Source organism: Merops nubicus, unplaced genomic scaffold, assembly GCF_000691845.1.
Source record: "Merops nubicus isolate BGI_N331 unplaced genomic scaffold, ASM69184v1 scaffold9495, whole genome shotgun sequence".
Lineage (NCBI taxonomy): Eukaryota > Metazoa > Chordata > Aves > Coraciiformes > Meropidae > Merops > Merops nubicus.
The window spans coordinates 779-27,568 of NW_008607614.1; the positions used below are offsets into that span (position 1 = coordinate 779).

General features: G+C 40.2%; 1 protein-coding gene across 1 annotated transcript; it reads left to right on the forward strand.

The window, feature by feature from the left end:
- The first annotated feature begins 5,033 nt into the window (after positions 1 to 5,033).
- LGMN (legumain) lies at positions 5,034 to 25,193 on the forward strand. The gene is made up of 13 exons (XM_008939993.1): positions 5,034 to 5,213; positions 12,931 to 13,028; positions 13,864 to 13,945; positions 14,476 to 14,561; positions 16,492 to 16,567; positions 17,289 to 17,351; positions 18,207 to 18,273; positions 20,490 to 20,608; positions 21,286 to 21,375; positions 22,079 to 22,276; positions 22,943 to 23,113; positions 24,162 to 24,229; positions 24,925 to 25,193. Exons 1-13 carry the CDS (start codon positions 5,076 to 5,078, stop codon positions 24,962 to 24,964), a joined length of 1,296 nt encoding a protein of 431 aa, XP_008938241.1. The 5' UTR covers positions 5,034 to 5,075; the 3' UTR covers positions 24,965 to 25,193.
- Positions 25,194 to 26,790: the final 1,597 nt, after the last annotated feature.

Sequence of the window (26,790 nt, forward strand, 5' to 3'; positions counted from 1 at the left end):
ACTTTTGATTGCCTTCATTTAATGTTTAAAAATATGTAAAACCACTCTGAATTAACATAATTACCAATTCTTGGTTTTGCAGTAAAAGTGAGTTATTAATCTTCAGCAGTTATACTAAACTATTTTATTATAAGTTCAAATTAAGCTGATTCATTACAGTGGTTACTAGCAGACTTTGTAAAGAACTGTTTTGCAACAGAGAACATAATCTCCTATAAAAGTACCTTATCAGAGTTTACAGTGCTAAAGACTTTTTCTTCCTATTGTACAAGTGCATAAAGAAAATCAGACTAAGTCCACAACAGCTTAATCAGGGACTTAGGTGCTTCAGCTTGCATAGCAGCCAGCACAACATGTAGGCAGAATAATGCTGACAGAGAACTGCAGACATTTGTTTCCTCTGAGGAGGGCTATCATCTGTCACAGATCTTGTAGAAATCGGCTTCTAAATATTACAGTCACAGGCATTATGGAAGTGCTGTGTGGGCAAAGGAATTGTGACTCCATTCTGAAAACTAAAAAGCTAGCAATCAGAAGAAGAACAGCTAAATAGAACAGAGATTTCCAGGAAAAAGTGGAATGATCAGCTGATTAGCTTAAGGCTGTTATTTTTCCCTAAGATTACTGTTAATTCGCATATTTCACATGAAGGTTAAGTGGATATATGGTTTCTGTTCATACAGCTCTTTGCAGCTGTGTGCTTGGAGTTCAAGCTACTGAAGTGTCAACACCACTCTAAACACCAGTAGAAAATACTTTGGTGGACTCAGCTCCACCAAACAGGTGGTAACCTTGTTGCTCAAAGGTTTTTTTGATCTTAGTGGACTGTTCTCCTAAAGGAAAGCTGGGAGTTCAGGGAGCAGGCTGCTGATCAGAAGAATTGTTTTAGCAGTAGCTGGCCACTTCCAGATGTGATCTTAAGCATCTGTCTCTTATCAAGTCAGAGACGTGTGCTAGCCATATAGTCGGAAGTGGTGAAGGTACCTGTGTCAGGAAAAGCAGGTTTGAAGGGCTGAGTGGATTGTTCTGGCAAGAGCCACCCAGTTCTGGCGTTGCTTTTCCCAGGGACTGCAGCCCGTGCGGCTGCCTGCCCGCAGGTGTAGCCACTGTGCTTCTGCACGTACCTGCGGATCGATGCTGAACCCCCAGTGTCTGAGAGATGTGCCTTTTTCCTCACGTGGTTTCCAGTGCAAAGTTAATTAACTCTTCTACCAGAAAGACAAGGCAGACTTGATCAAATCTTCTTGTGTCTTTGGGGGTCAGCCAAAGCTCTAAGATGATCTTGTAGTGAATTTTCAGTTCCTCAGTGTAGTCTCACTCTGGGTGCACTTGGGATCGCATGTGACAGATCTTTGACTCTTGCATACAGAAAAAGCCTTTTTATGTACCTGTGGTAAGCTGGACCACTGAGCTGGTTTCTCTTCTAATACCACCCGAAGGCATAGCATGTGATGGGAACTTTCTCTTCTCAACACTAGGTCAAGAACTCATTCAACATAACCCAGAACACAATCTTTTAAATTGCCTGCCTGGGCATTCAAAGGCTTTCTCTAAAACAAACAGAACTATGGGGGATATGGGGCTGTTTTTTGTTTGTTTGGTTTGGGGTTTTATTTAGTAGTTAGAAACAAGCAGTGAAAGACCAGTCTTGGTTTTTTTGTATTTTTTTTTTTTTTTGTAGTTAGAAGCAAGCAGTGAAAGACCATTGCACGTGTGTTTAATGGTTAAGCCTATTTTAAATGCTGCTTGGAGAACCTTGGGGAGCTGAGCATTTATTAATCATGATTTATTAGTGCATTGTGGTACAGCTAGGGTTTTTTTGCCCTTCTTTCTGTGTTAATTAGATTTAATTATAGTATAGGAAAAGACAGATAAGTGGGATTAAATGTCATTAATTAGTATAAAAGAAGAGTTTTTTTTTCTATTCCAAAGAACCCATGACAAAATATGTTTTTTTCAATACATTGCAAATGTTTCTTGGTGTACATTTCTTTGTTTTTTTTCCCTGGGCCTTCAGCATCATTCATAACCTTGTCTCAGCAGAGGTGAGAAACTCAAGCATCTGGATATCTCCACACCACATGGGAGACTGTTGAATTCCTCACGGAGGGAATCCCTCAGGGGCTTCATAGCTTAAGCTTTTGTTTGTGATCTCACCCTGAGTTCTTCCTGTTGTGGGCCTGTGCAGGCAGAATGCACGGCTGGGGCCTGGTACACTGGTGTCCTGCACAGCATGGCACAGAGGCACTGGCTGGAGTCCTGAGAGCTATAGACCAGTGTTGGTATAGTCTGGCTCTTCATCAGGAAAGACAATCCCATCAAACTGTTCCAAATTCAGGACCTAGCACTCCATAGCATCCTTTCTTCTGAAGCTACTTCAGACCCTATCCTGTGGTGTATCAGCACCTGACAGCTGGTGGCAGTGGCTGTTTCCATGTGTTGGATGCCTGTCTCCAGGATCTGCCTTGAAATTCGCCTTCCTGTTATACGGCTCAGTCAACAGCTGGCAGGAACACAGCTTCTGTCCATAGCTCCTGGATTCGGGTTAATGATTTACATCTCTAAGAGCTAAGCATCATGTGAAAGGGTCTCCAGCCCTTCAGCAATCATTTGAACCATTTAGTCTCTCTTTGTATTTTTCATGTAAATATAACAAATGTTTTTAGTTGGAGAAATGAAAAGTTATGCTTTAATGAACACGGAAAGATGTTTCTTCTCATGAAACAGGTACTGAGCTCTGAAATTGCATGAAATTTGGCTCCAGTGAGTTAGACTCAAGATTTCTAAGCAGATCATCTAAAGTATATTGATTTTCTTTTCTTGCCTAATATTTCAGGAGTTAAATATACCTGAAACTGAATATCAGGAATCAATAGGCTCATTGGCCTATGGTGTATTGTGGCACTTTACAAACATTTTAGACAACTTGTTCTGAATCTTAGCTGTGCTGTAGGCAACAGAATAGGCAGGTTTTGTGGGTGTTGTAAAAACAGTATGTCTTCAGTGCAGTTGTTAGTATGTTATCTGTTTTAATCATCTGCAGAAGTGAAAAGAAAGGCAAGGCCGAGTTGCCATATAAAGCCATCTGTCACTGTTTGGCAACAACAGGGACAAGAATTCCAGTTCAACGTGACAGGTTGTATCTATCAAACTACAGAAAAATTCTGCTTATTCTTTCATATCCGTTTAGCTGCTGAAGTCACTAATAACTCAGCAAACCCCAAACTATTAAATTATCACATGTTGTTCTTGCTCCCAAATTTCAGGCTTGCAGGCAGTGACAGGAGTGGCTTATTCCTGAAAGATAAGTTTCCTAGATTCAGTTGAGTATTTGGAAGAAGCAGGGTCATAGCACTTAATGTTTGGTCCTGTCTTTTCCATTCTGTTCTGGAGTTCTTCTGTGTGGTAACAACTCTTCGTAGAGGAGCTGACACACTAGCATGACTTCCTTTACTTTGTGCTAGCTCTGTTAAAAAGAAAAAAAAAAAAAAAACAAACACCGCTTCCAAACATAATATATTTTTCATACTACTGCCTGCAAGACTTAGATAATCTTAGTAAGCAGTAGATCCAATCTTGGGAAGACCCATACTACGTGTTATGTTAGAGTCTTCACTGTACGCAGCTGCTTTGGAGGTGAGCTGGCTACATCTCTGGTTCAGCCTCCTTTGAGTGCCTGCGGATGGATGGTTTTGACTGTCAGGAACTCAGACTGACTTAGATACTATTTAGTTACTTGGTTTAGTGGCAGCTTTGACGTTGCACCTTGTGACTGTGTTGTATGGCTTGGGAGGTTCCAGCTTTTATTCCAGAGAAAACCATGCTAAAGTATAGGCACCTCTGCTTTTCACTACAACACCTCTTCTAGAAGTAGCAGCAATGATCAACCTCCAGAATCTCTTTATTTGAAGTAGGCCAGTGTACAATCCCATCTTGCAGCGCATGAGGAAATGAGTGCCAAGCACATGCAATTCTTCAGGGGAGTTTGCTTTAGGAGTTGCATAACCCCTCCAACCTCCTCAAGAAAAATAAAAAAAACCAAACCAAAACAAAAGAAAACCCAACAATTAAAAAACCCCCAGACCTACAAAAAGCAAACCTTTGTTTAGATATGGCTGGTTTGCTTGCTTTTAGAGCAAACACTTTATCTGACAGTCAAGGTGCTCAGGAAGGTCGCTAGTGGGGCCACTACTAGTCCTCTGAAGAAAGCAGAAAGAGCCATTTCTGCGTGGGCTCAGACCTCCTCTCTGGCTTTGCTGTTCTGAGTCTGACATCCACAGGCTCAGACCTGATTCTTCCGCTGTGCGCCTTGTGCAAACACTTAACCGTTGGGCAGAAGAGATGAAAATGCTGCTCTTTCATGTGGTACTGGGTCACATTTGCTCTCCACCAGCGTAACAGGCTACACAAATAGCATGAGGCTCTCACAGTCTGCACTTTGCCCCAGCAGTTAGGGCTGTATCTTGAGCAGAACAGTGGCACGGCCTCTCTCCACCCTGCCTGGCTTTTTGGGCACAGAGAGCTTTTGTGACTCTTAGGCCTTACAGCTCCCAAGCAGTTCTCCATGTCTATGCATCCATGGGCCTACATCACCCTGGATTTGTCTCAATAATAATGGGCTAATTGCCAGTGAGTGGAAACCAGGGAACTATGTAAGCAGAGGCTGAGAGAATAGTATTCGTCTGAGAAAGTTTTATCTCTGAAATACTTGATGAGGCTTGCTCTGTATTTGAGGCTTATTCATTAGCAGCTATCATAGAACAAAACAACCAGAGGGAGCTGAAAGACTTGGTTGTCCTATTCAGCATTGCTTTCAGTCAGATTTGAAAGCTGACAGAAAACTCTTAACTAGTAGAGGGTTGGTGCTAAAGGAAGATATGACCAGAAATTGTACTGTGATTTGGATGGTTCATAAAACACAAAAACCCCACAAGCATGAAAATCTTCTAGTTTTGATACTACCGATGTTTGTTTTGCATTTGTTTTATTTTGATGCCCTCTGACCTGCTGCTTCTCTCAAACTTCTTCATTAGGGATTTTTTTCCTCCCATTTGGGGAGTAAATAAAGAAGAGAGATGATATTGAAAGCGGTTGTGCTGCTGGGCTGCGCTCTGGGCATCAGCGCATTCCCCATGGAAGAACCTGAGGATGGAGGCAAGCACTGGGTGGTGATTGTTGCAGGTTCGAACGGCTGGTACAACTATCGACACCAGGTAAGGACCACTGGTCCCACGTGCTGATGCTGGCCATGCTCCAGAAAATGCTGCGCTGGAACTTGCAGGCTAGTAATAGCTGCCTAGACTGGTTCAGCCCTTTTGTCATTTGGGCAAGTGCTTCTATTTTTAGACTTCCAGGAGCATTTGAAGTTTTCAAAACGAACAGCAACAAAGTTCACTCAGAACCTGGTCTTAATTCTTGCTATTCTTAACCCAAGAATTTCCCTCCACTGCTCCTTGAACTGATTGAACTTTTTTTTTTCCTTACAACTTTGTCCAGTCTTTCATCTTTTGAAAAGCTGTCATTAGCAGGAGGAGCAGCATTCTCCCTCTAATCACACTTCTGCATCCTGGGAGACCTGTATCATTTAGGCTAAATATTCTATTACTAGGCTGGAGGATCTGACCCCAGCTTGCAGGTGAACAAATTATGTCTAGAATTAAACCTCATTTTGAGGCACATGTAGTTTTCTTTCCATTTGTTTTCCTCTCTTCCTTATGTTAAGAAAAAACTCCCTTTCTTCCCACCAGTTAAAAAAAAATCTACAAAGACTGCAATGCACAGCGTGTTTTTGTGGGGTGGAGGACATGCAGGAGGGGGTTCTTTTTAACTTGAATCAGTTTGCTCACTGTATTTGACAGCATGGCCTCAGAGTTGTGTTGGCACAAGGAACTGATACAGTGCATTGGGGTGCAGGAATCAGAACAAACAGCAGAAGGAGGAAAAAAGAGAACAGGAACTCCAGAGATTGACATTGCTGTCAAAGTTAGTGTGCTGTGGAATTGTGGTCTGAGTGTGAGTGACAGGATGGACAGGATTAAATCCAAGTGACTTAACTCTGATTAAGTGCAAGTCTTATAATTAGCAGTCAGGAGACGATGGCATTTTTTCCCTTTGAGGAACTCTTGGGCGATCCCTTAAACAGATTAATTAACACTTAAACACAGTCTTTGCTCTGAACTTGGAACTATCTCTTGCTTTTCTGGACAAACAGGGTCCATTTGATTGTGATTTATGTATACATTTGTATATTTGTAAATGTTAGAAATGTAGCTTACTAGATTATTATTGGTGAAGATGAACTCAGATTGAAACGCTACTGTACAAAATCAGCATTTTTAAAAGTTAAACTGTATTAAATGTACTGGCTACAGCTGATTTGCTGAATACTGAAAGTTTTAAAGTGTTGGGGTTTTTTTTTGTTTTTTTTTTTTTTTTAATGTAACTGCCTGTAAAATCTAGAGAGGTTTCACCCTCTCTATTTGTGTTGACTAAAGAAGAAAAGAGCCCTCTATGTTTTGGGCATGCTGGGTTTTATGTTTGTGTTTCTCCTTCCCCTTAGCTCATAGATTGTGACTTTCAGTGCATTGATGAGCTTAAAACCTAATGAACCAGACTGACAACCTTGTTGCATTTGAAGAACCTGCTACTGGGAAATGCTGGCTCAACACTTTGATTTTAGGGATCTTGCCAACTCCTTGCACTGTAACTATCACCTGATAACTGTAGTTGGAATATAAAGTCTTTATATAAACTATTCCTATTTCAACTAAAATCTTAAAAAAATAAATTCTTAAAGTTGAAATTGGAAAACAACTATAAAAATACTTGTGTTGTACTTGATCACTGCCTGCCCTTGGGTGTCTAAATATAATTACTGAGTTGTGCTCTGGTTGTTGCTGTATAACCAGTCTCACTGGCTCCCTTCCACTCTAGGAGGAGTTAATACCGAAACATTAATCCCTTAAACAGAGCTACATTTTTGATGCTGTGGCTCATGAGAATTCCTTTTTTACAGTTGCCCAAACACAGTTTTTAACTTTTGTGTCAGTAAGCCTTCAATGGTGAGTACTGATTATAATGGAGTTATGAAGAACACAAGATGCATGCTTACATATATATCCAGCAATGTCTTTTGCACATGCCAGTTTCACAGAAGCAAATTAACTTCTGAGTGTGGCCAAACTTTGCAGTTATTAAGTAATTGCTTTTCAAGGTTAGAAAAATGAGAACAAGATTTCTTTAAACACCTTAATTTTGAAGATAATGTCAACTAACAATGCAAAACATCTGCAATGGCAGATTGTTCTGAATTTCAATCCTAGGAATTTCTGTATTTTAACCTCTATTGCTTGGTCCAGCCTTTGGGGAAAAAAAAGGAAATTATTACACCACTAATAATCCTATGGAAGTAATGAAATCGATCTCATAAAACAAGAGAGTCTGCATCCTTTTGAAGAGATCCTTTAGAATGGGGCTGAGCTCCTGCTTGTTATGAGAAGACTCGGTTTCCAGGAGATGCAGCACATCAGCAGCCTGTGCTGTTTGCCTGGTGGCCTTTTGTGGCCAGCTTGAAGGGCCTGGCAGGAGTGAGCACCTGTGGTGGGAGGGCTTACTGTGAGACAGACCCAGCAGCTAGCCATGGCAAATCCTCTCTGTGCATGTGCCGTGAAGTTTCATCCAGAGAAGGGTGCCATGGGTATCAAAAAAATGGAAAAAATTGTTCCCTGGAGAACTGTCTGAACCATAGACTTTCAGGAGAGTTGTAGAGAGGAGGAAAGATACTACAGAAATCTCATGAGTTATAGCAGATTTTTGGAAACATGCAGACTGATCACCATGTCTTTGTGTGTGTTAGTGCTCCCTGCTGTCCAGCGGTGGAAGCAAAAGCTGTGAAAGTATTCAAATTATTTGCTCAAATCCCTTGCAGTAGAACCAGGAACAGGACTTGGATTTCCAGTTCTGTGTTTCATCCATCGTGAAAGTCCTTCCATAGTGAACATATGCAGAAACACGTTATTTTTTCAGTACAATAAAACCTGTGCTGTTAGAAAGCAAAGCAACACTCGGGGATTGCAGAGTTGGGCCATTTCTTTGCAGGGACTAACTGCAGAAGAAAATAGGTCGTAGTCAGCTTTCCTCCTGCCGTCACCTTCCTTCCTTGGAACTTCTCTGATCTAGCCTGTGTACAAGTGAATTTGTAGATATGAATGTTCCTGTAAGTAGCTGCTCAATGTGACTGTTTTTTTGTTACCAGACCGGTTGCTATTACCTACAAGAAACTAAGCACTCACAATAGCCCTTGGAAATTTGAGACCTCAGTAAACACATTTGTGGGTTTCAATTCTCAGTTCAGCTGTTCAGGGCACAGTTTTAATACATGATGTTGCATGTTTGTATTACATTTATATTTTATGAGCTCTAGTTTTATATGCTGTCTGCACACAACACAGTCAAAACATACTCTGTTGCCTTCTGCAGTAGTTACCTGGTGGAAGGATGCGTTCATCTGACTAAACTACCATAAAAAGAGGAGAAGAATATTACATCTTCAAAAACATTTAATTTCATATGTGAAAATTTGTAGGACCCTATGAACAGTAAGTTTGTAAAGACTGTGCAGACCCTGTAAACACCAAGTTTGCAACTGTAAACTCGAGGAATCTGAAACTCCTAAGACTTGTAATTCAGCTGTCAGTGGTCAGGATCCACTATCAGCGGTGCAAACCAAAAGTGTAGACAAGATAAGGAAAAAACCACTATTTCTACTTATCTGAGTGAGATTCACACCTTGCAGGCACCTATTTCCTCTGTGATGGCTGAACTGGGGCTGTTTCTTAATCAGGATGATCTAAACTTGTCTTAACACATTTATCTCATCTAGTTCCTAATAAGTTTTTTGCCTAGCATACAGCCCAAAGCTTATTGTCACTGCAGCTTGTGGCTCCTCAGTTCTTTGGTGGTTTTGCTCATATCTTAGTGGTCTTGTTTAGAGTTCCTTGTTCTGTGGGAGGAGTATTAATGTGCTCCTCCCTTCTCCTCTGTAGTTATTCCTAGTTCTGTATAGCAGCTTTTTTATTACCAGACTGGCTTCTGTTCCCTAAATGTAGCTAAGCACTCATACACCACAAAGAATACTCCTCCCATTCCCTGGCAAAGTGGCTCAGCCCTCTGCTATGCAAAGAACTAGATGATCTACCTCTGGAAGGCTTAGTGAAATACATGAGCAAAGACAACACTAAATGCTACAGGTAGATCTAGAGAATGAGCCAGCAGACTAGTTCTCCTTAAGAGAAATAGAATTTTGTCTATACTTCTGCCTCTCCTAGGAGGTGATCATACCAGTTAACTCAAACTTAAAGCTTTGGCTACTCCAAAGGACACAGTCCATGGGATTACATATTTGAGGAGCAAAACACCTGAAAAAGACTGGCAAAATTAAAATACTGAAAATAAAAACATTCGAATCTGAATACAAGAGTCTGTTTTCAGTTGTTGTTTTTAGTCTTATACTTACTGAGCTTTATGGGCCAGGGGGGACTGTATTTATTTAGGTTTGGGAGCACTACCAACCAGAGCAGTGTCTTATTCCAGGGCAGTCCTAAATCCTCGAGTCTTGCCGGTAACAGACATTAAAGATGCCTTGGCTACTTGGCTTCAATTAATATTTCCTCACTGTGTCTGAAAAACTTTAAGTGAAGATCTCAGAAAACCTTTTCTAAGTTCTGAATATAGCTACTGGTTTTGGTTGATCCACTGATCTATATTAAAGCAAGGGAGTGAAACATGGCTGACATTTCAGATATATTCTTCTACCATGCCTGTATATTAGAGTTCATTCTTTTTTAGGCTGTGGGATTTCAGTGTACCTGTAACTGGAACAGTGCCACTTTGCAATGAAGCTGACAGTTCGTTACACATGCTTTTAGCCATGAACCTAGCAGTCATAAGACCGGAAGTAACCAATTTCACAGAAGTCCAAGCTTTTCCCTGTAGGAACTATTTATGCATGCATGTGTCATAAAACAACTTGGTTTTTCCAAAAATCACAGTCCCAAGCAGTCTGTTTGAAAGCTGTGTCACTCAAATGTGTAAACAGCTGTATGGCAGAGGAAAGTTAGGGTGACGGGTTTTTTCACCCTTTAGAATTTCCCAATTTTGGGGAAAAAAAAATGCCCATCCCAGGAAAAGGAGGCATTCCACTTCTGATACCTGTGCTTTCTAGATCTAGGACTTAATTATTTAAGAGATTTAAGCATAGATCTTCCATAGAAATTTGCTGGTGTAGCAACAGGTTTAGATTAACTTGGGGATGAAAGGTTTGAACCATGCCAGCTCTAAAGGAGATGCTGTTACTGAGGTTCATTGTGCAGTAGCAGCTGTACAGCTACACCTTCTCCTCTATTCTGTTCAAGGCAGCTGCTAACCACCCCAAATCATGGCCACAAAAGTGTCATTTGCACTTATCATGATATAACCAGTAAATGTTCATAGTATTCATTTCACATACTAAATCAACAAGGGTAATACCAACAAGAGATCTGGAACAGTATCATCTGTCTCTTCTTGGGTGGTTTACAGGTACAGATACACTAGCAATGTATCTGGCAGAAGCAGGGCTCAAAGAGCAGGATTTGAGAGGCAGTTACATGTCAACAGGAAATAGTCTAGGTTCATATGTGCCTCCCTGCTCTAGGAGCAGACTGTTTCTATTCTGGTTTTATAGAGTTGGGTTTTTTTAATGTGTGTGGAGGGGATGGGAGGAGCATGTGACCAACATCAAAGCTGGCTAGTCAGGTTGCCTAATTCTATGCAAAAAACCCCAACTGCTTACTCAGAACTGCCTACTTTGTCTAATGGAGTTCTAGCAATAAAACATGGTTTTGCTGCACTAGCCTACGTTGGTGATATAATTATGCTACCAGCAAGTACAGTTCCCTTGGCAAAAGCCTTAAAAGACCGGGAGAGTCTCCAAATGGGCATAAGTTAAGGTTGAAGGGAATTGATTACATTGATGTTTCCTTCCACACAAGGGAATTTAACTCATTTAAATTTACCACCAGTGTCTGCTTTACTAAGACAAGACATAGTGAGCAAACAGTGAATCAGAAGGAAAGAGAAAGGAGACAAAAAAAGCTGATGATACCTGTTCACAAAGCTCAACTCATTTTGGGTACTTTTGGTATTAATTAGAAACACCTCCGAAATACCTACTGGTCAGCCACATGTCTGCAGGAACACAGACACTTGCTAGGTAAGTATGTTGATATTATATGACTACAGTATTCATAAGCATTTTTGTGTGTTGTCAGCCTATAACTGTTCCTGTCAGCATAACAAACGTATTGTCTTGAGAGTGAGAGACAATCAATGATCTACTCATCATTTGTGTAGAGAAGCCCTGATTAGTGTTTTCTTCTGCTTGGGTTGCTTATGAAAATCAAGTACACGTTTAGACAAACCTGCACTGTGCTGTTTCATATTGTATGTGATGCCTTTATAACTCTGTTCAACCTCTAACTTTTGACTTGAGGCAGCAGCTGGTATCAGGGCACACAAGGAAATGGAGAACTGTAAACAGTGGAGATTGCCTGGGATATGTGGAGGAGCATGTAGGCTGAACTGCATGCTGGGAAATGGAACTGCTGTAGTAAGGGTTAACCTTAAAGGTTAGTCACGTGAAGAGATTTTGCTGTGGGAGTTCATTAGCATTGAATGTGCCTCGCCCTTCCCAGAATCTTGCACAACTACCCTCTCTTTTCAGCTTCGGCTACACTTAGAAGACCAAGGATTATAAAGTGTCTGGATTTCACAGTGACCTTTCAGTTAAACCAGTCAAAATCACTAATACTCCTAAATTATCTGTACTTGCATAGGTCCACTTAAATCACTTCAGTTTGGTTTACAAACTAGCAAATCAGATTAGCTCAACAGAGGTAAACTTTAAAACTTGCTTCTTGCCTGCATTTGGAGTATACATTTGTTAGATGAGGTTTTTTCAATTAAATCTGAACAGCTTTTGCTGTCACGGGGTAGGTTGTTGTTCTGGAGTTTCAGAGTGATTATTAATATCCTATGAAGTCATTCACAGACTGCAAGTCTAAAAGAAGACAATTATTTGGGCTGGATTTGCTAAGAATTTAGCATTCTGATAGAAGTTTGTATTGACTGAAATATCACTTTGGTGAGTATTGTTATTTCTGCATCATGGGAAGATGGTTCTGAAAAGAAAATCTGGTTATTCATATCCTGTAAAAGTCAGAAAAAAAGCCTGAATAGAAATTCTCCATTTCAGTTTTCCACTGAAATCTCTTTTCTTGCCCTGAAGTTGCTTCAGTGTTACTCTACAAGAAATACATAATTAAAAAGGAAATATTCCATAACTAAAATACTCACCTAGTAAAGCAAAATTTAATAAAATATTTGCAGAGATGAGATTGTTGAACCATGCTTCCTTAATCCAAGGACAATGTTTGATGCTTAGTCATGCAGGCTTGGTGCAGAACTAATTGAAACTGGTGGAAATCCAGCTTTTTTCTTCTGCTTCTTGGCACACTTTGAATTTGTCTGACAATGCTTGAGGTTTTAATTTAGATTTTCTCACAGAAAACAGAACATTTTTGAGAACCTTTCGTTAAATTTTGTTACCTGTGCCAAGTCTGAAATAACTTATAGTTTCTGTTTAAATTAGAAATCAAAATAGGTAAATGAGACAGATTTTAATTATAGTCTCTTATTAATGCAACTACTCCTAGTTAGAGAAAGACATTGAGTTTTGGCTTAACCTGTGCATTTCAACCCTCTAGCAACCCTCGAGCTCTTATATTTGAATGCGGTTTCTTTTGGACAGTAGCCTGCAAGGCTGTTTTTCTTCTGGTCTCAAAGGTAAAAATCTCTGTTTAAAGCTAGTAATGAAAATGTGCTTAATTTCAGGCAGATGTGTGCCATGCGTACCAGATTGTGCACAGAAATGGAATTCCAGATGAACAGATCATTGTCATGATGTATGATGACATTGCTGATAACGACGAGTAAGTGATGAACGTGCACCAGTCATAAACTATACGGTTACTACAAACGTGACAGGGTCACCCTTGCATTTTGAGTTTGTAGTACTTCGGGAAGAACCACCTTTAAAACATCCTGTGATGTGAATAGAGACATTCTATCCATCAGCACAATAATTCTCCTTTGAAATGTGCTCATGAGCTAGAAAGCCTTACTCCACAGCTCAGCATCGCTTGCAGCACCAAGGGCTGCAGAGCTTCATTTTTAGGAGAGTAAGTGAACTTTCCTCCCAGGCATAACAGCTTAGAGCAGATCAATAGCCTAAACCCACAAACATAGGGAAGCTCCATGTATGACTTGCAGGGCTTTTTTAAAAGGACATTATCAGATTAATTCCCAAAATGCACATTCAACAAAAGAGCGTACGTGTCCCCTTCCTGGTGACTGTCTAGAGCATATAATTGCTTTCTGTATGACAGAGTTGAGTTACACAGCCTCTAGTTCTGAGACAACTTCAGCAGAAATCGGCAGACTTCACGTGCACAGTAACACGGGGACCAAAGAGGAAAGGGGGATAAAAGCAAGACTGGAAGTAGAGAGAAGGTGGTGTAAGAGACCACCCGCCTACGTCTTCAGATTAATCGACATCATCTGAGGCAGGGTGCTTGAGGGGACTCTGAGGGTAAGGACTCTGGAGACGAGCATGTGTAACTGACTGAAAAGGCCTTTATGTGCTACCTATACTCTCTGTCAGGCAACCTGGCCAGTCAGGACAGTTTGAATGGTTTCCTAGTTATTCTGTGGTCATGGTGTGGCATGTGGCTAATTTTTCATATTTATGTTTGGTTTTACTTTCAGAAATCCAACAAAAGGCATTGTCATCAATAGGCCTAATGGCACAGATGTGTATGCTGGAGTGCCCAAGGACTATACAAAGGAGGTAGGAATGAAACACCGTTCCCCAGGGAAGGTTCCTCTTTAGCCAATGTTGTGAATAATCCTTTTAGCCTGTACCTTATGCTCCACTATGCACAATGTATAAAGCCTCCAGCTTATGCACCTGCATGGTTTTGCATGATGTTTGCTGTTCATAAGATGAATGTAAACAAGAGATAACTCTGAAGTGAAGCCGTGGTCATAAAAGTAAACCTTTACACTGTTTCTGTGCTGGCACACAAAATAAAAGAAGGGAAGGCCTTGCATACATAAATGTTGAAACTCGATGTGAAGAACACCTGTGTAAAACTTTCATTAAATCAGAACAGTAATCCAATCACTTGGTGATTTTGGGAGTTGGTATCTGAGTGAGTCATCAGTGGCTAATAGATTATGTAACAGATTGAAAAGGACGGCTGGCTAAACTTCCTATCCATGCATGGATTCTGTACTTTCAGAAGCCATCTCTCTAAACAAAGATTTTGTTGTTTTTTTTTATGATCAAGTTTAACTGTAATCCTTTTAAATCCTTAGGATGTTACTCCAAAGAATTTCCTTGCTGTTCTCAGAGGAGATGCAGAAGCAGTGAAGGGGGTGGGGTCAGGAAAAGTATTGAAAAGGTAAGAGAAGTTAGAAAATAACTGCATATGTAGTTGTACATTGGCACTGATTTCAAGAGAAGAAGAGGGCAAATTAGAGCAACTTGAGAATCTAGCGTGACTATGGATGGAAATTCCAGGTCATTCACATTAGAAATACAATGGTTCTGGTTTCTTAAACTATGTGGGCACCAAGAAGCAACTGCTGATACTTGACTAATATGGAGTCCAGTATAGATTAAGATATAAAAGCTCGAGAGGATAGTGCCAACTGTATTAAGGTATTTGATATTTAGACTGTTGTCTTTTGCAAGAATGGCTGTTCCAGAGAGTTTTATTAAGGTTTGTAGACCTCTAGAAAGGGTTTGCTAAGGCTTGACTGAATGTACACAAGCAGTTGTGTTATTCATCTGAAATGGTGAGACTTAGCAGTCAGTGGCAGAGGGACAGGGTGAGCTTGAAACAGCTCATCAGTTAAAAGAATTGCATGTCTAATCCCAGCCTTGGTCCTTGCAGCACATGTAAGGTTACTGAGGCTCTGAATGTAATGACATGGTATTCTTGTTCCTATTTAATGCAAAGAAGTCTTTGCAACTGAAAAAGTGGTATAAGACATTAACTTTGTAATTATTATGCTTAAGGTATTTGTAAAATAAATTGCACAGATGATTGTAAGTTTGGCAATATTCTAATAAATGAACAATAGTCAATTGTAGACCGGCTAAGTGTAATTATAGATCTTACATTGATGGGTGTAATTTATAAAGGCTTATAAAATTCAGGTGATTCCAGAATAAAAGCAGTATATTTGAGGGTCTAATTAAAGACCTCTTGGGAATATACCTGGTGTCAGTTATTCACCTGGCTTCTACAGATTTTGAGATACAAAAGTGTGATGCCTATTTACTAAGGTGTGTTGTATTTCTGACTCGGTAGGTACTGCTAGTAAAGATTTATATCATGCTGTGTTTTTCTATGCGCAGTATTTCCTGTATAACTGTTACAAATGTAAACTTAACCATTTGGAAGCACAGCCTGGATAAAGAAAAATTGTGTGTCTTCATCTGACAATTTAGTTTTGGAGTCAAAGCAACGAAGGAGAAAAGAAGAACCCTGCCCTTGCACTGGGCAGAATAAAAAAAAATAACGGAGCAGGACAGCAGTTGAATAAGATATTGCTCTCAATTGTTTAAACTTCACCCTCAAAAGCTGGGTTAGAAAATAATATATACAAGGCATATAGGCAAAAAGTTATCAAATTGCTGCACAGTTACTTGTTTTCTTGTAGTAGCTAAAATGAGTCAAGACATGACTATAAAGCATTTTTTCTTAAAAAAAGTACTTCAGAACACACCTCACCTGTGAAAGTTTGATGTAACAAGTCAAACAAGGAAGTGGCTATGTAGAAGGCTGAAGACTCTTAGCTAATCAGGGAGACAACTTGAACCCACATATGAAAGTCTTAATTATTTACATTCCACCTTGGTCAAATTTTTTAGGCTTAGGGTCAAGAGTGGGAGCCGTAAAAATAACGCCCAGCCCTTCTTTGTTAGGCTCTGTTGTGTGAATTTCCAAGTGGTCTGATTTCTGTTACTGGGTGGGACAAGAACTCAGTTATCCTCTGCCCAGAAGGCTTGTAGATTGTCTTGCAGGTTATTCCCTAACCAGCACCTGCTGCTTACAATTTGAAATGTCATTGCCAGATTCCCTGTGCTTGAGGAACTAGCCTATATGCCCATTTTCACTCCTCTTACGGACACTCATCTCTTCTCATAAGCACCCAAAGTAGTGTGCTTTGGGAGGAAAAAATTCACCAAGAGAAGGAGGTGCTTCAGCTGTATTATTTCTGAATATTGACATATCTTGGCACTGAGCAGCAGATGATAGTTATTGTAATGAAGATTAGGCTTGAGTAGCTAGAAAGAATTTGTGTGCAATTTTTTCATTACAGTGGTCCCAAGGATCATGTATTTGTTTATTTCACTGACCATGGAGCTCCAGGACTTCTGGCTTTTCCTGATGATGATGTAAGCATTTGGGGGGATTACTTTGTCATAAAAACCATCCTTTTTAGTGACATACTAAAATAATAAGTAACAAATGTAAAATACAAAAATATGTGATGCACTGTCATATTGATCATGGAGGCAGAAAAAGAGCAATTTTATCCTCGTCACCACATTTTGGATTTTTTCCATTTTGAACCTGAAGCATTCAGTTGAAGTTATGGAATCATAAAGGTTGGAAAAGACCTCTAAGATCATCAAGTCCAACCATCAAACCAACACTACTATAACAAATAAACCATGTCCCGAGGTACCATGTCTACACATTCTTTAAACACCTTCAGGGATGGGGAGTCCACCACCCCCCTGGGCAGCCTGTTCCAACGCCTCACTACTCCTTCAGTAAATAAATTCTTCCTAGTATCCTCTAAACCTCCCCTGGCACAATTTAAGCCCATTATTACATCATTTAATATTTCATTGGACCTTTTGTGGTCCAGGCAGACTTTTTCCCACAGGTATCACTTGGCTTTTGGGGGCACTATACCTACCATCTGGGACCATTGCTTATCTTTTCCAGACTGGTAAATACTAGAGCATTGTGTTTCAGAAGGGCCAAACACTGGATGTATTTGATGGGAAACAGTACATGTATTCACAACAGTTAGTATTTACTCCTAATAAGTGAATTGTGTCTCTCTTAAATGTAAGTGGTTTTAATACAAGCCTTCTTATTTTACAGCTTCACGTCAAGGATCTGAATAAAACTATTTGGTACATGTATCATCACAAAAAATACCGGAAGGTAAACAAGCATATCAGAAGTTGTGAGCTTAAATGAGCTGGCATGAAACAGTGAGATTGATCTTCATTTTGAGAGCTATTCAAAGCAGGACAAAGCTGTTGCCATGAAATGAAATTTGGATTAGGATTTTGCACTTAAAAAGACTGATCCTCTCCAAATTTTCTCTGTTTTTAGTTTCCTGTGTATTTGCAGTCGATGTTGAGGTGTAGTGTGCTGCTTTTTGATAACAGTATATATTCTGACCAATGGTGGAGAAAAAACATCCAAAACTACTGCACCCTCATAACATGCAACCGACTCTTTCTTCCTGTGCTTTGTTCACTTCAGATTGCACTGTTAATACAGGAAGTTTGTACATACCTCATTTCTCTTACAGTTACTAATATAGTTTAAGAGACTGTACCTCTTGTCATAAAATTCTATGCTTTTATGTCATCATGTGTTGTTTTAAGCAGAAAAACTAATATTTAGAACTTTCTAGTAGCTCACCTTGTTTAAGCAACTTTCTGCAGTCATCTGTCTACTATGGCTGTCTGTCTTTAGGACCACATAAATGGTCATTTGTTCAAGAAATACTACGTTCAGTAGTGGTACATTGCTGTGCCTGAAGAGTGACTGTGGATTCTACAGAAATTGGTAGCATGTTTTCATTGTGATTGTTTCCCCTTTCCACCTAGTTTAGCTCCCAAAAAGGAAAAACTGATCTGTTTGCTTCTGTGCTTTATTTTGTAGCACTGTGGATAGCTTTTGTTTCAGGAATAGCAGTATAGGCCAACTACCTACAATTGGAAAGCACTGAAGGATTTTTCTCCATTCCCTCATGGAATTTTTTAAGGTCTGTGATTTATTTTGTAGATGGTGTTTTACATTGAAGCATGCGAGTCTGGATCTATGATGAATCATTTGGCTGATAACATCAACGGTGAGCAAGCAGTTACTTTACTGGACTTAAATGTTACAACTTGTCACAGGCCTGAAGAGATACTGTGTCAAGGATAGGTGTAAGGCACCCTCATGTATGATTTTAGCAGGTCTTCTGCTGACCATTTACCCAATATAGAATGACATTGCCATTAATGGGCAGACCAGCAGCTAAACTCCTCCCTCTGCTCCCACATCACACACCAGAGCCCTAAAGTGCCAGACAACCAGAGGGAGAACAAGTCAATGCACTCACCCACCACAGTGGACATGAAGAAGGGAGCAAGCTGGGCAAGGAGCCAAGCCATGGGAGATGGCAGCAGGCAGGCCATGAGCCCAGCTATACAGCAGGGACTCGGAGACAGCTTCATGCTCTGGCCCTGCCATCCTAGGAACTCCACTTGCCATGAAGGCAGGGAGCCCTTCCAATAGCCAGAATCCACACATGCACTATCTAAATAAACCTCCCAACCCAAGAGTTGGCAAGCAGAGTCAATTCTTATAGGGATGGCTTCTTGCCCCACCTACAAGTTAGTGCCGAAGGCAGGGGCACCTGGTGGTGATCTCCTAATCAGTTCCCACCCAAGGCTGGCCAGACCCTGGGTGAAAACCAGTCAGGAGGGTCTTTCTTGCCTGACTGTGGACATCATCCATATGTCAACCCTCATTCAGGACTGGGGGTTTAAACCCCATCACTTCAGCAGGGAAGCACAAGAATTAGAGAAAGTAATATTTTCCATTTATGGAAAGTTCCTTTTAAAGACTTAATGGAGTCTTATAAAGACTATCAGGAGTTTCAGTTTCTTGCAAATGAGAAGCTGAAAAAGTATTTCTTTTCAGGAACTATGTGGTTGCCCTTAATTGGCAGCAGTTAAGTTTTCCTGACATTTCTCAGCCTCTGCCCTGCTAACAGCAGGTGTGACCTTCCTGCTGGCAGATCACTGAGTAGCAAAGACACTTGTGAAACACTATTGCCAGGAAGTTTTAGTGCACTCATTTGCACAATAACCCAGGAAATGGAAGTTAGATTTTTCCGGGTTTCTAAGTGTCTGTTGTAGAGCTGTGGGCTCAGCCTTGGTTAGTATGAGGAATCACAGTCTTTCCAAATGTCTGTTCTGTGGCAGGCAGACTGGGTGGTCTGGCTTTCTTGTGGTCTTGAAGCTGTGATTCCAGGGAAGACCAACCACACACCTGTCTGTGGCCTCTTGGGTCTTTGGCCCTGGAGTACACTGTCTGGCACCTGACACCTAGACTTCTTACAGCCCTATCAAGGATTTACAGAAAGTTCACACAGAATATTTCATATTGATGATTGTTCAAAATAAATTATTAGTGAATCAGCATTTTTCAAAGTTTGTTCTATTACACATTTTCAGCCAGAAAACCAGCTCTGCCACAGACTTACAAAGATGGACAATTGACTCTTTATGTATTCCACCATGAAGCTGTCTTTGACAGCCTTCAGTGATGAACTACAAAGCTTAACTGGTTACATAGTAAGTGCTTTAAAGGATGCTAAGAGCAGAACTGTACTACTTACTGCTACAGGATTTAAGGCATTTTTTAGCCTTTGAAATAAAGATACACTGAGAAGCAACATAATAGCCATATAAAAGCATGCCAAGCAGTTTTTCATTTTGAAACCTGGATTTCAGTTACACAAGTATGCTGTGAGCTGACTTTGGCAAAAAGCCAACATAGCTTTTGTCTTAATAATACCTGTAAAGACATGTTTGCATTATTTCTGTTGTGCTAGAGATGACTTACTAGGAACATCGTGCTTGGGGCAGATGTTATAGAGTTTGTTTTGCCTTTCTCTCAGTGTAGAGTGCCACCCAAGAATGGCTATTATGTAGAAGGTGGCATTTTCTGGAAAAAAAGATGATTTAGGGAATTTACGCCATTTGGGGAAAATGTCCTCATTATTGTAATAAAGAAAATGAACGTGCACAGCGTTCTCAAGTAGTTCTTTAAATAGTAGACGTTCCCCTCAGAAATGCATATTCTTCTTTAAACAGCCCAGACGACACATTTGGCAGCAAGGAGGGAAGCTTTTATAGTCACACTGAGGCTGAGCGAACAGAATGATTAACCGGCTACTTTCCTTCCTGCTATTTAGAAGTAAATGAAAAACAAAATACTTAGACAAATATATCATGTGTACTGAATCATGGGGGGATGGGGTGTGAAAAAAATTACTTTCTGTTTGTCTTACAGTTTATGCAACAACAGCTGCCAATCCCAGAGAGTCATCTTATGCATGTTACTATGATGATGAAAGGCAAACTTATCTTGGGGACTGGTACAGTGTGAATTGGATGGAAGATTCAGATATGGTAAGTTACTTAGATGAAGTTTCTGCATTTCTATGCATGAAAAATCTTTAGGCTGTTTAAAAATGGCTCCTTTAGAGCATTTAGGAAAATGTTTTGGTTTTAAGTGAGACTGAAATCAACAAATTGAGTTGCAAAAGTATTAATCTACTACTCAGAACCATATATAATCTTTACTTGTTTGGGCCACTAAATTTATTTCTGAAGCTGACTTTCAGAAACATTGTCTTCTTTTGCTATTTATGAGATCAGAAACTATCTATCTTCTAGTTTCAAATTCACATAATCTTGATTTGCTAATCTGAGACCACATCTCCAAATTAAACAAATTGAGCAGTTCAATACCTTGTCCTTCAGGGATCCTTAAATACTGAACTGTGGCTAAGCCATTTATTAGCATAATGAAAAACAGTATTAATGAAACAGATCTGGGATTTTTATGCTGGCCCATTCCCTCCCTGCCCATTTGCTGGGAGGTTAGGAGATCGCTAAGAGCAATTTGAGAATACGCTGTCAAATCTTCTTTTCAGTTTTTACTTCCATTTCTTTCAAAGGTTGTATAGCTCCTTCCCTGTAGTTCTTTCTTAATATTAGCAGCTAAGACCCTTTCCAGATGCCCTTGCATTTTTAGAATAACAGAATTTAAGTATCTGTGACCACATGGAAGTTTCTTCATGCAGGAGGATCTCAGAAAAGAAACACTCCACAAGCAGTTTCAGCTGGTAAAGAAACGCACCAACACCAGCCATGTGATGCAGTATGGAAACAGAGTATGTATTTGAGCGGGCGTCCTGATTAGATATATCTTAAAACCTTTTGTGCCCTATAGTTCCATGCCTTGTCCCAAATCAATCGATCAATCAATAAATAAATCACTTTAAGCTGGGTTGATTTAGAAAATGAAACTGTTCCTCTCAGAAGACCATTTAGCGTTTAAGAGACTATGGTCCTGATGCAAAAGGAGATACAGCCCTGTATTATGCCTTAATCCAAAGAGTCCCCATACGGATTGTCCTTCAAGTTCTGCCAGTGATTTAACACTTCAAGTATAAGAAGGGTATTTACTACTGCCAGGCATTTTATAAATATTAATGAAATGTTAATAAGTACACGGATCCCTCCAATGGGAAGAGGTAAGAGATGATATATAATTTATAATAGTCTCATTATTCAACAGATTAAATATTTGTTAAAAATAAGAAGGCAGGTTGCTTAACCTGACAGTCTTTTTCCCTGTGTTGAATTTTGGAAATAAAAGTTCCCCAGTTTTTGGCAGCCTTGACCTTGTATTAAAAAAACCCAAACAAACCAACCAATTTGCACACACAGACATACACTTAGAACACTATGATCTCCTTTGTTTCCTGTAATAAAGCAAGCTTAGAGAGTTAGGTTTGCATGGCACAAAAACATGAAAGAAATCCCTACAGGAGCTGATTGACAGTTTCCATTTGTTTCCTTTCTAACCTTCAGAGCATATCCTCCATGAAAGTGATGCAGTTTCAGGGCATGGGGAAGAAAGCTGTCCCCATTTCTCTGCCACCTGTAAAAAACTATGACCTGACACCGAGTCCTGATGTGCCTTTTGCCATCATGAAACGAAAGCTGATGGCTACCAATGATGTTTATGAGGCTAAGAAGATTGCTGCAGAAATGAAATCATACTTGGAGGTAAGCAAAAAACCCCAATATTTATTTGAGTTACACATCAGGTGAGGTTCACTTGCATCATAAGGAATGGCAGAAGTAACACCCTTGAAGCCAGTGAGATTACTTCCAGTTTTTGCAAATTGCAACAAAATTACTCTTCAGACTGGTAACCTCTAGTTGATGGTTTATTCTTCCTTTAAAGTTTAGAGATCTGTTCCACAGGGCGATTCAGTAGTGTTTATCTAGGCAAATGTTAGCAAATACAAAAGTCATTCTCACAGTTTTTATTCCCAGAAGATTCCTCAGCTTCATCCACAGGGACTTTTATTGGGAGGATTTATTCTTTGGTATTAGAGAAACTTTTATCTCAGTAGAACTGAAGTCTCCCAAATCAAAGAGCTCCTGCAGAATGGTAGTCAGTATTGTGTTGTTGGTGTTTTCTGGTAGAACATTGGAAAGACAGGGAGTGATTCTAGGTGCCAGGGGTCTGACTTTCTCTCTCTCTAGTTCTCATTTGTGTGTTAAGAGACAGGCCTGAAAGACTGTGCTAAAACTATATGGCAAAAAATTGTATTCCTTAAACAGCCCAAGAGTTGGGGGAGGTTTAAAGAAAGCTAAACTTAATTTAAAGTCTTCAAATCAGGTCTAGAAAAAGCATGTTTTAAGTTCTTGTTGTTTTATGTGCAGGTGAAAGAATTTATCCAAGAATCCATGCGAAAGATAATCACCTTAGTAACAGGATCAACAGAACAGACCAACCAGATTCTGTCAGACAGACTGCCCATCAGCAATTACGACTGCTACCAGTCAGCGGTGAACCACTTCAGAGCTCGTTGCTTCAACTGGCACTTGCCCTTGGTAAGTGAGGCACTAGATACAGCCTGAGAAACGCACCGCTAGAGCAAGCACGGTAGCCATAAACACATCAGCTTTCATTAAAAACCTAGCTTGGGGGCAGTCAGGCAGCTTACTTTTGTAGAAAGGGGAAGTAATGTTTTTGGAAGCTGGAAACCACTTCCACTGCACCTGTCTATAAGCAAGAAGATGACTAAAAATACTTTTAGTAGAACCAAAAATAATCCACAGTTTTTTTTTCTATTTAGTACTTGTCCCTTCATCATCTCCCTCATGAAAAATCCCAGTACTAAGTCATGTTGTGTTTCTTGAAGCATCTCTATACTGGGAGAAGAGAAATACACCACCACTGTGAATTCCACTGGATCATGACTGTGTGTTGCATAGTTCCTTGCAGTAGCCTAGCTGCTAGTTCCATGCTCTTGTTGAATTCCTGAGAGCTGCTTTTTAGTTCACTGGCTTTATTACTCTAGTCCTCCTGGGATCCCAGCTGAAGACCAAATTGTGTTGTGCTAAGCACTATTTAGACAAGAATAAGAGAAGCCAGTTCCTATATCAGAAAACCCAGTCCTGCTGTCATGTGAGATCTAACCTAAGCAGGTAGTGGTGTGTGGTAAAGTAAGTCAACAGCAAATTAATTTATTTTAGCAGAAGACAATGAGACCTGGCAGTTGTCCAAGGTTTAAGTACTGTTCACAAAGCAAAAGCAGATGCACTCCTTCAGTTGGAGCTTCTTATCAACCAGACTATTGCTGTATTAAACTTGCGGTTCTTCTTCAGTGTTTTGATTGTTTTGAGGGTTTCTTCGAATGAAATTGTTAGATGGGCAAGCCTTGCCTAGGGCAAGTGTGCAGCAACAGCTGAATTTACCTACTGAAGTTCAAAGAGCAAAGTGTACAGAATAAAGATCCATTTAGCCTAGTACTAGGCTGTCAAGACCGTCAATTAAACCTTGAATGTTAATAGCATCTCTAAATTACTCCACAGTTTAGTTTGGATAAACAAAATGTATTCTTATCAATGAAATTGTTAAAATATTTGTTTATTTCAGTATGAGTATGCTCTGAGACAGCTGTATGCCTTGGTCAACATTTGTGAAGGAGGATACCCCATTGACAGGTAATGAAGTTCCCAGATACACCATGTAGTTTTAGCTGCAGCTAAAAAAGCAGAAGCTAATGGGCAGATGAAGCCTAATGCTAAAAGCTTCTCCCTCATTCTGCTCTATTGACTGTTCTGTCAGTAAAGTTCTCACTCTAAAGTTACGAATGCTTATTTTGGATAACATACATTGTTAGTCCTCTCCCACTCGTAATGATCCGTTTCCCAGTAACCCTTTAATTTCTGTGTTGAAGACCCCAAGGGGAAGTGAGAGGGAGTCGGAGGATCCCGGTGCGCCGCGTGACGCCGAGTAGCATGGCCGGCGCAGGGCAGGCAGCTGGCAGCTCAGAACAGCACAGCACTGCTGGGTTCTGCTGAGGAAAGGGAATATGGGGCGAGGGCCCTCACCTCTGGGAGGAAAGCAGGGAAATAATAGTCCAGGCTGACCCTTACGGTGGTGTGATAGGGGAAAAAGAAGTGTGTTGTTGAAATTCTGCCTTGGGAGTTTGTGGAGTCTTGTGAGGCAAAGCAAAAGGACAGAAAGCAGAGTGGTAGGAAATGAGAGGGTAGACTGGGAATTCAGGCAGCATGCATGTGCAGCCCAGAAGGTGAAGAACTGCTGCTCCTGGTGGCATCCTGCTGCAGTCAGTTTGGGAAATAGTTTGATAGCGAAGCACTTGAAAAGTTTTTCATCATTGTTTTCTCTGTTGCAGAATATGCTTGGCCATGGATAAAGCGTGCCTTGGGTACTGATGGAAACAGCAGTCTCTAATATCACCCTAAAAGCGTGTGATAACTTTTCATAACTGTTAATAATCCAGACTTTACATGCATGCAACATGAAGAGAGTAAGCCACTGTACTGGAACTGTGCTGGGAGCTGAGGCACCTGACCATGAGTAACACAGCACATGCCAGTGCTCTCCCCTGCATCCCCACCTGCTGACAGCCTGCTGGCTTGACAGAGGCATTTTGGCAGACCACCTGGAGCTTTCAAGACGGATGATTTGTTTCAAAGCAAAATGCTCTTAAGAATCTTTGGATGAACACTACAAGCCACCTATCAGTGATTGCTAAATCTATGCTAAATTTAAACATTGACTCATTAATTCTGGAAGGTGTTTTATACTATGGATAACTTTTAGCTTTTTAAAAAAAGATAATTAATTCCATTACAGTGACTAACTTGCAGATTGGTTAAAGAGTGCAGAAACCAAAGCTTGTTCTTCTTAACAGTTTAAGGAAATAAGTTGCATTCAAGAATTGTCAGATGTGAACAGCACAGCTGAACTGTGAACAGTAAAAGTCATTGTGGGTAGAAAGCACTGTTTCCCAAAGAAAAACACAATGATCTAATGCTGTAAATTTAGCACCAGTATGCCATAATTAAATGTATACACAGACAAAGCTGTGGAAAGTCATAGAGTACAGGAATTGCCTGTGAATAAAAATAAAGGTGCCAGTTTCATCAACCTACAGGGCAATACGGTGTTAAGACATCTTGTGTCTTGAATATGAATGAGAGCTAGTTAATTCTATGATATTGCATTAATATCTATTCCCTGTAAGCAAAGCAACAACAGCAAAAAATATCGAAAGCCCAAAATCATATTTGAAGGCACCACTCCTTAGAGATGACTCAATAAATGACAAGCAGGGTGAAAGTCAGAGTTTATGAGGTGTTCCAAATAGTTTCAGGTTGTCTGTACCTTTTTACATTTGGCAAGAGGATACAGAAATACTCCAGGGTTCTTTTCAAAATGTGTTAAAATATGCAAAATTACTTCATCTCTGTGGAAAAAGAATAAACTTTGGCAAAACCAGCACCTCCAATGTGGAGAGAGTTCTAGGTAGCTCCACTCAGAAAAGAGGGGGTGTAACTGAAACTACTTTTTTGTGAAGGAGAGACAGATAAAGCCAGGGGCATTAACACTTTCAGGTGTCTGCTGAGTGAGTGACTAAGAGAAATCCCAAAGCATAGCTAGTGTGAAGGTGGATGGGAAAAGATAAAGTGTGTGGAACCAGGCTTTACTGAATTAAGAAATGGAAGTTTGCACCTTGGGAGTTGTTGAAAAGTTCAGATATGTGCCGCTTTTGAGTTGGGTCTTGTTTCTTTTCAGCTGTAAAGCTGGGGGTTTTAGCAGAAATGTAAAAATAAGTATGAAATTCTAGAGACCCTAAATGTGTTGCAGGTCTTCATTCCTCTAGTGGCAGGAGGAAGGGTTGGCCACACATGACAGCTTTTAGGCAGTCTGGCTGCTATTAGAAGAGTGTACCAAAAGCCTCCAGTCACTTTGAAAGAACAGGGAAAACAACTACTTCAAAGCCCTGTTTGAATATGTGTATTAAAACCTGTTAAGTTTTACACATCTTTGCTTTTGGAGTTGTTCTCTGCCCTAGAAATCAAGCCTGCTTCTCAAGCACTTAGCATCATCAGTTCATAGTTCCAACAATTTTCTTCACACTTTAGAAATCCCCATTTTCTTCTGAAGAGTTTAAAAGAGGCTTTTGGTCTTTTAGATTTTCATATCTAGAATGCAGAGGGAAAAAAAAGAAGCCCTCCAGGTTCTTCACAGATAG